The sequence below is a fragment of the Neolamprologus multifasciatus genome, chromosome 6 (assembly GCF_963576455.1).
Source record: "Neolamprologus multifasciatus chromosome 6, fNeoMul1.2, whole genome shotgun sequence".
NCBI lineage: Eukaryota > Metazoa > Chordata > Actinopteri > Cichliformes > Cichlidae > Neolamprologus > Neolamprologus multifasciatus.
The window spans coordinates 1,780,539-1,793,003 of record NC_140444.1 but is presented as its reverse complement, the minus strand read 5'-3'; the positions used below and the strand labels follow the sequence as shown (position 1 = coordinate 1,793,003).

The following is a 12,465-nucleotide window of genomic DNA, read 5'->3' as shown; positions in this document are numbered from 1 at the left end:
AAGGAGCAAACATTTGTCATATCTGAGATGTTTCGGCGCCTTTGTTCAGGTTTTGGCTGTGAGCTGCTCTGTTATCAGGTACCAGCCTATTCTTTGCTCACAGTTACGTCACTCCTGTAATTAGAATAGGGGTCTCGAGACGCGCAGCTGTGTCTTCTGATTACGACGTAACAACCAGGATGTCCCCGGCTCCTCGCGCATTGACCTGCGCCCTGTATAGCAGTAAATTGCAGGGAGGTGTTTGCACTGGGAGCAGCTTAGCTGGAGGGGAGGAAAGTTGTGGGGTTTCCCCTCATTACTAAACAGAGCGTGCAGCTGTGCCTCGAGAAATCAATGAATTGATTTTTTTTCTATTGTATTGTCCTGTATGCCATCACTAAGGTCCCACCAGGGGCGTGTCCAAAGGATGGGGCATGGGGTGGCACCAGGCCCCATAGATGGTATTTCTATAGGGGGGCAAATTTGGCAAATATTGTAGCTTGTGCTCCATACTGTCCACTTAAAGCTTTACTTCTTAGCTTCCAGATTGTAAAACATAATTCTGCATTGTTTTGAATTCTGTGTACTGTTACCAGTGCCTTAAGTGCTTTAGTAAAAGTACAAACGTATCCAAATACACTCGAAGCAGGTGTGCAAATACTTGTTTTCTACACACTGTTTGTATCTGATCAGATATTTGGGTGTCTCCACGTGTTACACTATTCCAAATATCCTGCACAGACCCCCCTGGGGGCAAAGCATCCATCAGACAGAGCGGTTGCTGGCTATAAGCAAAACGCACAGGCCGGCTGAATTTCAAAGATGTTTTGGTGGTGTAGAGTTCTCTCCACGAGACCCCGGGGATCTTTTGTTCTGTTAATAAACAGTGGAGCTTCTGTATAGGTTCATACTCTGAATGTAGGCCAGCTTCAGTCCTTGTGTGGTGTCAGGCAGAGTTTTTAACAACAATAAGATGACAGTAACCCACCCGTCCACATCCCCACACCCCCTCCTTTCTACAACAGCAAAAAACAAAACAGAAAATGAGGAAGTGAGCCGAGCCAGCAGTGTGATGAGGAATTCGTTCCTCGTCTTTGCACAATTATTATTAGCATGGTGCGTCGTGTTTGGGTGCATGTGTGTATATATACCTATGTGTTACTATGGGGGTTAAGCTGTGTCCCTGATCCTGCAGCCTCTTCTGGTTTTGACCACCTGATCGTTCTAATTAAAGCCCTGAGATTAATCCAATTACTTAAATAGGGACAAGCTAAGACAGCAGGAAGAGCTCCTTTTCTCTGGGATCAAGGTCAAACACCTCCGAAAATTACAACACGGCGTTTTTCTTGTTGTGCGATCAGCATGCAGTCTTACCTGGTATTGGTGTTAGTCTGTAGCAAGGCCCAACTTATTATAGAGTGAATTATTTTTACTAACGCAGCCTGTTAAAGGAAAATGCGTTGTTATATTTGTCCATAAAATTCAGTTTTGTGAATTTTAAATCACTTATTGAAAAGTTTTGTGTATTTCTTCAGTGTGAAGTTTGAATGCAAAATTAAATCTCTCGACATGTTTCACTAATAAATCGGACTCAGAGCAAGGTTCCTCTTTTGTGCATTACAACATTGTTCTGTGTGTTGGCAACAAAATATACAAAATGGTAATCAACTGTAAATTAGAATATAGGAGAGGTTTGTTTTTGATAGGGTGGCTTTTCTTTGATTTAGGCTTTATCATGCACCAGGTTTGCATAACGCTTTGGTAAAAACCACGTCTAACCCAAATTTACAGATATAGTCGTGGAATTTGGAATCTGAATATAGTTATTATCAAATATGTAAGTCGAATAAATGTTCTGCTGTAAACATAAGGCTGTTTCGTGGGCTAAGTCACGTCTTATAAAGCTCGCAGTGTATCTCTACATGTCTCCTCTTCATGGTTGATGTTAGAAAATTCTTCAACAGAACTTTTCCATAGCAAACGCTTGGACCCATAGAAAGCGTTTATGTGTGATTTCATGTCCCAGGGCTCTGGGACTATTCAGTGTTTGAACTTTACTCATAACTCGTTTGACATTACGTCTAGTTTTCTTTTGTTCAAAGATGCCTGTACAGATCAAAACTGTTCCTAACAATAAATACTGAATTCTCTGATGTTTTAAGAAGAAGTGATTTTATTCCTGGTAAGGGTGGGCGATATAAACGATATACGATAGAAACAATAAAAATTTGGCCAACGATAGAGATTTTGACTATATTGCTCTATCGCGATAGCGCATGTTGATGATGTCATCAAGCTGCGCCTGTTTTGGTCGAAAGCATCGCAGCGGCTAAAACCATTATCATCTGCAAATTATGCCGACAGTCATAGCAAAGAGATGAAGCACTTTTGAAATATGGGGAAAGCCAAAAACTGCGCTTCCTCCACTTTCGTAACATTGATTCATTAATGTTGAATTCTCTTGCAGCTGCGCTATTCCCATGTTGTTGCAATATATTAATAACTAACCTCGTATTGTGGATGAATAATCTCAGTTGTTCTCCTGACTGACGTTTTCCCGTGTATAGCATCCTGCTATGTGATTGCATTTGTCCCTGACCACCAGAATCCGTCACGTTCAAGTTGGCGTTCATCCTCCAGCTTCACTATGCTAATGTTATGCTAACATAGCTGTGTCGCTAGCAATCACGTAGCACAACATTATATACCAGGTAGCCCAACTTCAGTAACCCTGCAAACGCCACTGCTGTTTAGTTTTCTGTCTTCATTTATGTTGGAAGTGTTAGCAGAGCTGTACGTTTTAATTAGTTTCAAAAATCTCTCAGTCAGAACAAGATATGTCATGTTTAGGTGGAAGCTAGTGAGCTAACTTCCTGTTAACTTCTAACTCTGTTAAATTTAATAACTTCTGTTTTCATGCATGCCTGGATGTTAAACTTAATTGTTACACCTGGTAAAGCAGCAACGCTGATGATTTAATTAAAGATGAAATAATTTAGACAGTTTTTAACTCTTAGTGTTCATTTGACTTTGGGACCTGAAGATGACGGAGTTTTGGACCCAGATTACTCCGTGAAGCTCCTCACTACGGCAGCCGTAATGCTCTGACAATCCATCAAGCAGTGCGGCTTACCAAAGTTGTACTAAAACATTTTTTAACAGATTTCTGTTAAAGTGTTCTAGTTCTGTTGTTCTACTGTGGAAAATACGTTATACAGAAGAAAAATAATATATCGTGATATATATTGTTACTGCACATGCTTCAAATTATATCGCGATATGGATTTTAGGCCATATCGCCCAGCCCTAATTCCTGGATCTCATCACTTTAAACAAACACGGAGCAGTTCTGACAGTTATGCAGAGTCCTGCACAGAAACTGCTTTCACAGTGCATCTGAAATAATTTAACTGTAATAATGACCAAAGCTGTTACTCAGTATTTTATGGTCTTACCTTCAACTGCAGACTTTAGTTTTGTCATCTTTTTTCACCGTAACTGCTTTTTCTCGTCTGCAGTCACGCCTGCCTTTGTTTTGCCAACAGTGACGATGTTTGCTGTCCTCGATGTTCCTCATAGTTGAGTTAAAACTGCAAATTGCTTGCTAGTAAGAACCTGCAGGTACAGCAGTGTTTGAGTGAGTACAGAAGGCAAGCATACCTCCATTTCAGCTCTTTTGCCACCACCATCTTGGTTTTTGGAGGTAGAAGTCTCCACGTGTGAAGGAGCAGCTAATGCTAGCTTTCATCCACACAAACACAGGTTACACCTTACAAATAACAATAAAAAATAGAGTTTTACTCACCAGAACCACATAGAAAGCCATCATTTTGTCTGATAACTCAGTTAAAATGCTGTAAAATGCACAAACGTGGTCCTGAAGTGCATGGTAGTGAGTTTTTGAAGTGTCTGTGAGGCCCAACAGCGCTCGCAGCTACAGCTGTGTGTGTGTGTCAGCGTTCCTCTGTTGAGAGGGGGGGAAATTAGCTAAAGTTAGAATTTTAATGTGGGAGTCTTTGTGGTGGCTTCATCTTTCAGCCTCAGAGGCCGACACTTAGTCATGACAGGCAAGTTAAGGCCGGTCCAAAGCATTATGGGTACCCCCCCCCCCTCCCAATCAAAGTACAACTGTTTCCATGACAACCCACAGCCATTGATAGAAAGTGCTTCTTTCTAAATTTAAAAAAGCAGGCATTAATTTCTGCACCGTTGCAGTGATGTTTTCTTCTGCATGTGAGCCTTTTTGGAAAATGTGCCTGTTTAAAAAAGAAAGTTAAAATCGTCGCTCTGCGTCTCTCACTGTTCATGTGTTTGCACGAGCACAGCGAGAGCTGCTGGGGAACAGATTCTGCTTTCTAAAATTGAATCTCTGCAGGCTGCTGTTCTCAGGTGTGAAGCACCAGAGCACATCCAAACAGCGTTTGCCGAGTCGGTTGCGTAATTGAGTCTGCCGAGTGTGTGGGAGCTCCACTTCTGTGCTCCCGATTGACTGAAAGTGGGCCACTGTCTGCGGCGGATTCGACGCAGCGTCTGGTTGCATTCGAGCTGAATTGGATTCTGTATTTAAATGCAAAGTCGACGGAGAAACTGTATCGCAAAGTAAAGATTCGTAACTTTGTCGAAGTGGACTGGGGCTCGGTAATGTCACGGGATATGCCTCAGGTTATTGTACCAGCAGCCTCTGTTTGTAGGAGAGGGAGTATGTGTATAGTGGCAGGAACGTACGTCTCTGGGTCAAGTGGCGTTGTTGAGAGCGTGCATCAGTGTTGCTTCCTCTAACTTAAAGCATCAGCTCTCGTGACAGGTCACCTTCAAGGCAGCGCCCACACAATGACTTCCAGTCAGTACTGAACAGCATCTCGCATGCTTCAGTCAATACACGCTGCATGTCATTACGCCTCTCCACCAGCCTGCTCTCTTTCTCTAACAGCGAGGCATCGTGGGACAGCATTGTGCTCCGCCTTGTGATATTATTATTTATTGATTACTGTTGTGTAATCCCTTCCGTGAAGAGAATGTGGTAAGACTAGTGGGCCGTAGTGGATGACGTCAGTCAGACTTCATCGTATCCACGTCTCACCTTTCACTACCAGGTCGTCCCGGTGTGAATTATTTAGGCGTCGCTCTGCAGCAGGTTAAGCTCTGAGCAGGGCTGTTGAGCACATTTCATTTGGTAGTTATGTTGTGATAATATGACTTTATTCCGTTTAATGTAATTTCAAATTGAATCCGTTTTGTTTCTGTCCAATCTGCTGGCGGGCCATTATAAAGACGTGACTGTGGACTCGGTGGGGAATGAATATTTCATATAGTTTTTGTTCGCTCGCTCTTTCTTTTATGAAACCTGTCAATTCAGTTCAGTTTTATTTATACATTTATACAAATCACAAGGGGTCCTGTAGTTGCACTTTCTATTTCCTTCAGTGGAAACCAGTTTGGATGCACATTTTCTTGTTTAAAAACGTTATTTGCTTCACGTTGGCTTTCTAAGTGGACCAGTTATAAACTGTTTCAGTGGTGGTTGCACATATTAAACATGGGCTAAGTTTCAAATAATGAGATAAGAGTCTGAACTGTAGAAGTAATCCCTGTGGACCAAGAGCTCAAAACTCTGGTTTCAGGCCTTTTTAAAACCCGTGGTTCTTTATGATGTCAGTAAGAGCATGCAGTCGTCTAAAGCACCGACTGCTGGCTATAAGAGCAGAAGACCTGACTGTGTGCCGTTTCTGTTACTTCTGTTTGCAAGGGGGAGCTAATCTTTCTTTCAAAGGTCTTTTTATTAGACAAAGGTTCCAATTGTATACAATAACACAAAATGCTTCAGAATATTCCAAAATGTCAATCTTGTTCCCACCCTAACCCTTAAAACAACAAATAATTGGCAGCCTGCTGCCCAACTAAACCAAAAAACAAACAGAAAAAAACAGGGGGAGCTAATCAAAAGAAAGTTAGCTTAAAGCTTCTTTCAGAGAGTGTAACATGTGAAGGGGTCATGGAAAGCTACCTTTGCACAAGGTTGAAAACATGGAGTTCCTCTGTAGCATAAAAATCTGCCAAACTGATACTGAAGCCAATCAGTTAAAAAGGAGAACTGGTGGTGAGTTACATTATTGTATTACAGTTTGTTGAGCCGCTTGCAAAGCAAGTAAGCTGTTAGAAATGTGCTTGGACTTTATGAGTGACCAACATTTTTTGATTGGTGCTATAAAACTCGGGCAATATTTGACAGGATTAGTATTATGGGGCTTTCAGACATAATGCAGCAAGTTCTCAGAAAGGCATTATTTCCAAACCCCTTCGAATGAGGTCTCTCTCCCACTTCGTCCTGAACATTCGTCAGGAACCCTCGGCGTTACTTTTTAACCCTCTGTGCTTCTCTTGGTCGTCGTCAATGTCAAAGGTAGGCTGGTGGACTCGGTGGACGTCCCTCAGAGAAAGACCCTGGGAGCAAAGTCAACGTCATCATCTTTGCAGGAGTTGTTGATGAAAATAAACTTCTAGCATGTGGTTTGTGTCGGGAAAGGGTGTATTTCACCCAAACCTAGATCGTTTTTTCTTGTAATCTAGCAGTGTTTGTGCCTAAACCTTATAAAACATCAGCTAAAAAAGAGACGTGGAAAAATAGCAGTCCAGCCTGGTGTGGTGTGTTGTTTTATCAGCTTCTTCTGATACTTGTTTCTTAATTTGATAAGAATCAAGTTGTTATTTGTAGACTTCATTAAGATAAAAGTTTTTTTCTCTAACAAAATTGCTCAGTGTTTAGCGGTTAGCAGTATAGCTAAAGGAGGAAAAAAAGCCTAACTGAGCTAATCCAAAGTAAATTGTTTTTTGGACGGGATCACCTGACACTGATCTGTGCGGTCACAGACCAACAGATCTCTCACGATGTTCCTTAACAACATTTCTGATCTTTTGGTCGCCACCAGCGATGCAGTGACTTCCTGGTACCTGCCCTCAGGTAGAGTAGCAGCCACAGCTACCGTAGCAGTCGGTGCCTGTTGAGTAGGGATGGATATCGTTTAGGTTTTATCCGATACCGGTGCCAAACCGGTACTTTTGAAACGGTGCCGGTGCTTAAACGGTGCTCAAACTGGTGCTTAAAGAATGGAGAACACAAACTTTGTCCAAAAACCTCTCATGTTCAGCTGGTTTTTTTTTTTTGTAAAAAGATAACAATGTTAGCCTTTTCTGCAGCTATGGGGCATATATGGTGTCACTCTTGGCTGGAAGCAGCTTAAACAATGGAAAAACACAAACTTTGTCCAAAAACCTCTCATGTTTAGCTGTTTTCCACTTTTTCTTTGGTCATTTTAGCCTTTTTGTCCAGGATGAAGGGAGTATCTGCCATCAAACAAGAAGACAGCCGCATGTAGCTATGATGGTGTTTGCTAGTTCACCTTACATGCATTAATGTAATAACGTGGTTAGCCTACTCAACGTAAATTACACACGAACAACATTAAGCTACTCACGCAGAGAAGAACGGCTGCTGCTGCATCATCATCCTCATCATTTCTGCTACACTGGCAGGGCTAGGGGCCAGGACTCTCCTCTTCGGGTTTTTGGGGGATGTTGCTAACTCCGGGTCGATAACAGGCACCACACCCGCAGTAGATGTGCTCGGTGTGAGGTCTCGCAGCAAGCTATCAAATACGGCGCATTTCTCGGCTTTTAAAAAAACGCTATGTGTCGCCAGGTGTTTCATCAGATTTGAGGTGTTACCTCCTTTGACAGTATCACAGTATCAGCTTAAAGCACTTGTTGCAGCTGCTGAGTTTGCATCTTTTGCTGTGAAGTACAGCCAGACTTTGACCGCTTCGTCTTGGGCATTTTTAATCTGTAGCTCTGCTCTAAAAGAACGTACGTACCTGGACCCGCCTACTATCCCCGGAAACGTAAAATGATTGGCTAGAATCTAAAGTGTATCACAGCTCAGGAAAAAAAGAACCAAAATGTGCGCTGCTTTTCGGTCTGGTTACTACAGTTTATGACGGCACCCATCCCTACTGTTGAGTTTTATATGATCTGCCTGCATCTGTCACACATGTGTGCAACTTTGGAGATGAGTAATAAGAGGAAACGTAACACTCTGGGTGACGCTGTAAGAGGCGGAGCACGTGAGCTTGTTCTTGTACCTGTACTGTAACGCGTAAAGCCTTCTTGCCGAAATGATAATGCATGTGATTAATTGTCGCCGTTATCGTGTGATTCATTTCACCGTTGCAGTTACTTTAGACTGAAATGGCATTTTGTCATGAGTCAGTGGGATTAAATGCATCATCCAGACACTGCTATGTAAACATCATTAAGAAGTTGTTTGTCATGGCCCTCCAGGCTTGTTGGCAGTGTTTTAAATGACGCTGTCAGCACATCTACAGAGAGAAACATCTGAAAAAGAAGCAAAGGAGAAGCGTTTTCCACCGGTGACGTTTTGGTAAAGATGAAATGGATTTTATTTATCCGCCCTGTGTTGGTAATGTTTGCAGTTATCCCGAGAGAACGAGCTGAAGCTAAACAGTCCGCTTTGTGTTTTCTTAACAAATGATCCTGGTGAGTGATCCAAAGCACACCAGTGCATTAATGCTCATTTACTTCTAATAGGTGCATAAATAAACTGTGATAAGCTTGAGTGGAAATGTAAACCTGTAAGGATCTGGTGTTTGCCGTTACACCCTACACCAGTCTGCATGTTTGTTATTCCCACATGATGTGCTGTCGTGAAGTCACAAAAGTAACTCTGTGTGCGAGGTTGTGTTTTCTCTAATGTTTCCCAGGATGAGCTTCAAGCTGGACTTCACATGGCAACAAGTGCAGAGAGTGGGTTGGTATGTGGGCTACCTGTGCTTTGAATGATACAGCCTCATCGTGTTTCCATGGTGCTAAAATTAGGCCTATCAGTGGAGATCTGGGTCAATGACATGTGCAAACACCGGTCAAGGTTTGTTTTAGTCCCCCTTGGAGATGGGTCTGAGGCTTTGGACACAAAGTGTGATTCTGCACACACTGCTAATGCAATATGTTGCAATATGAAGCAGTGTAGCCTGGATATTAGTCTTCATCGTTTTATGCAGTGCATGGTTCAAAATCTCTGCACAGCTGAATGAACGGCCGAGGTTCCAGCGAGTGTGGGGGGTTATATAGTACAATACAGGAACATTTCATTTGAAGAACAGCTTTTGCAGGTTTTCCACAGAACAAGGAAGTGATGCACCCACTAGACACGAGGCAAATATTTGAATAGTGTTCTGGACACATAAAATTCGATTAGCATGGGAAACTGCTTGAGTCGAACAAAAAAACCTCTCATCATCCACCTGAATGAAACGATGAGACCGCAGAGATGTTCATTGCAGTATGACGGTGTTATCTGTCTGTCACACGTGTGCTGTCATTAGTGGGATAAAAAACCCTCTGCACTCCCGGGCAGAGGAATACAAGCGTTTCACCCTGTTTGTTCATGATTAGACATCCTTGACCTTTGGCAAAATGGCTCCGATGAGGCTTTTAAAACAGCCTCTTCACTGATAACAGAAGCAGAAAGCTGTGTGCACAAGAACGGGTTTAGCGGAGGCAGCTGTTAGACTGTAGTCAACAGGAGTCATTTACATTGAGGGGTCACATCTCGGCTCTGAGGACACGAGCATACTCCAGGATTTGTGTTCCTGAGGTAATTGGACGACTGAGACGGGCTGCTCGAGGCAGCTTTGTTTTTCTGATAGCTTCAACAAACAGCAAGCCTTAAACAAAGCCCGCTAAGTGGGGAAATAGTCGATATTTGGTCAAAAGTAAATTCAAAGCTTAAGCCATGTAGTCGGAGTGCAGTGGCCAATGTTAGGGGGGCGGGGCTTCTGCAAAGAAGCTATCTGAACAGCAGGTAACTGGTATCCAAATCAAGTAGGACTAGCAGTAAGTTATGATGCATTTCAGCATTTTCAAGTGGAGCTGGTACTTTCTATAGTGAAGGCAATGTTTATTGTTGCTGCTGTGTTTAAAGCAGTGCCATCACTGTGTTTCATGAACTATCTAAGAATTGCATTAAAGTATATATCCTGAGTATGTTGATAGGTTACCCACGCACGCATCCATCCATGCTTCATTCATTTCAGGATTACAGGGGGCTGGGAACCCTGGATATACCAGGATATACCCTGGACAGGTTATCAGTGTCTTGCAGGGCTAGCACTCGCAGACAGACAACCATTTGCACTCACATTCACACCTATGGGCAGTTTAGGGTCACCAGTTAACCTTGCTGCACCGACTGCATGTCTTTGGACTGTGGGAGGAAGTCAGAGTACCTGCAGAGAACCCACAAACATGGGTGTGCAAGCTCAGAAATACTGGCCAGGTGCTGGATTTAAACGCAGGACCTTCTTGCTGTGAAGCAACAGTGTTAACCACCGCAACACTTTTCTGCAGCAGCAGGCAGAAGCAGCTTAAATACTGTGGCCTGTATGGGATTTGCCAATTGGACGTATAGACGTTTATCAGCTGATGTGGGCTGGCACTGAGATGAGCTGATCTGCCAGGATTACAGCTGAGCTTGACTTCATGATGCTGCCTAAACGAACGCTGCGCATGTTACTTGGATACCGTGTAGCCTTGATTTTTGCTCGAAGTTTGAATTCAGCGTTTCCAAAACGTAACCGTTGACCCACAGATACCTGAAATAAATGCTTTTTTCCTGTGTTCACTAGTACTCCTGTTTGTTTGACTGGAAAAACACAACCAAGCAAGACTATAAATATAACTTTATTGTGTCTCAATAAACAAAAGGCATCTGTTCGCTCACTGATGGCTGCCGAGTGAGCCGATCGAGACCTTTAGATACCACGGGTTGCTAAGGAACATGAATTCACACGTAGCCCCTTCTCTCTGCAGCAGCTGTGCCTCTTTAGAGCCCGCTAATGCATTCAGCTCAAACTGCCCAGGACCACGTGAACCACATTCAACAGCCGCTCTTCTGTAGCGCTGCCTAAGACAAAAGGCCTCAGCCGTCTTCTTAAGTTCGGGGCCGGATAGATTGGTAGACATGCTGCGTACAACTGTAGTGTTATTACAAGATAAACACAGACAAACACAAAGACGGACTACAAAGCGTGCTCTTGTCTTTGACTAAATATGTGGACTTATCAGGACTCTGCAGGACATCTGCTGCCCTTGAGTTGGCTTTCATTGTTTCAGGGTCTGGTCAAATCAGGCAGGCCTCTGTAAAACTGACTGTTAATCATATAATTCCAGCAATTTTTGTAATGAGGCACCTGCCACAGTTTCTTTTCATATTCAAACGCTGTAATAGAGGCAGAATCACACTGTACATGTAATGTAGTGGACTGATGGGCTACAGTTTCTTTCTCCTGTCAATATGTAGCCAGGCATTGGTGACTGGAGTGTGGTGGGGAAAACTGAAACCTTCAGCGTAAACATCAGGATTTGCTGATGTTTATTGCGACGTATCAATCGCTCAGACCAGAGGAGACGGAATTTCTTTCTAGATGGCAAATCATACCCGGAAAATCTATGAAAGAAGAGACAGCCAGACCAATTTCTCTACTGACAGTAGCTCGAGGAGTCCGTAATGCAACACAGCTATGAAACAAGTAGTGCTTTGAGTCTGCAATAGGACTCTCAATAGATCTCTTATCTTACAATCACAGTTGGTATTGCTTTGAATTATTGCTGTGAGAGGATACAAGTGCAGTCTTTGTAGATACAGCTGGTCAGGTGAGGAAAACGCTAATCGCTAACTGATGTAAGCCTGACAAGCCGAGGGAAAGCGGGTACATCAGGAAGATGGATTATACCCCATAACCACAAAATACTGGAATGTTTAAACACAAATACAGAAACTTCTGGAAGGCATTTAGCATCTCAGTAACGTATTGAATATCAGATCAGTCGATTTCGAGGATTCTCTCCTTCAAAGCTAAAAACTTCCTCTCAGCTCGGCTGCAGAATACTAATTCAGTCATTCTAACCTGGCGGTTAGTGGCCGTGGAAAATCTGTGAAAATTGCTCAAGTGCATGTTTCTAGTAGCTGCTCAAGTGCTGCGGTCACACTCCTCTCACTCAGACTCCATTCAGGCACTTCTGCTGCCCATGCATTTAATTATCAAGTCAGTCATGCCTTCCTCTGCGAGTCTTCTTCATCGCCGGAAAGCAGCCATCGAATTTAGTCTTATTTAGTCTTGCTAGAAACTTGCAATTGACCTGTTTGGTTGGTTATTGGACTGCAAGAATTATACCTTAACGTCAATGTTAATTGGGTCGAATAATGTATATGCAATATGTTCAAACAGCATCATACTTCACACGGCTTCTACTGAGAATTTGTGGTCACAGATGTCCAACAGAGCGTCTCACGGCCAACGCGGACCATGTAATACAGCCATTAGATTTCAGAATGGCTGTTTGTCTGGCAACAGTTCGTTTTGTGAGTAACTAAAGAGCATCATTTGTCTTGGACATGTGTTTTTGAAAGTTTTC

General features: G+C 43.0%; 1 protein-coding gene across 3 annotated transcripts in view; it reads left to right on the top strand.

The window, feature by feature from the left end:
- Window positions 1-12,465, top strand: part of neurl1aa (neuralized E3 ubiquitin protein ligase 1Aa) — an 81,259-nt gene that overhangs the window by 34,366 nt on the left and 34,428 nt on the right. The window contains exon 1 of one of the 3 annotated variants that reach the window (XM_085162042.1): window positions 5-12,412. The exons of the other annotated variants lie outside the window; for them this stretch is intronic. Coding sequence (XP_085018168.1) covers window positions 12,235-12,412 — 178 coding nt within the window. The 5' untranslated portion in view covers window positions 5-12,234. Of the gene's footprint in view, window positions 1-4; window positions 12,413-12,465 lie in introns of those variants that run through there. 3 annotated transcript variants of the gene reach the window in all.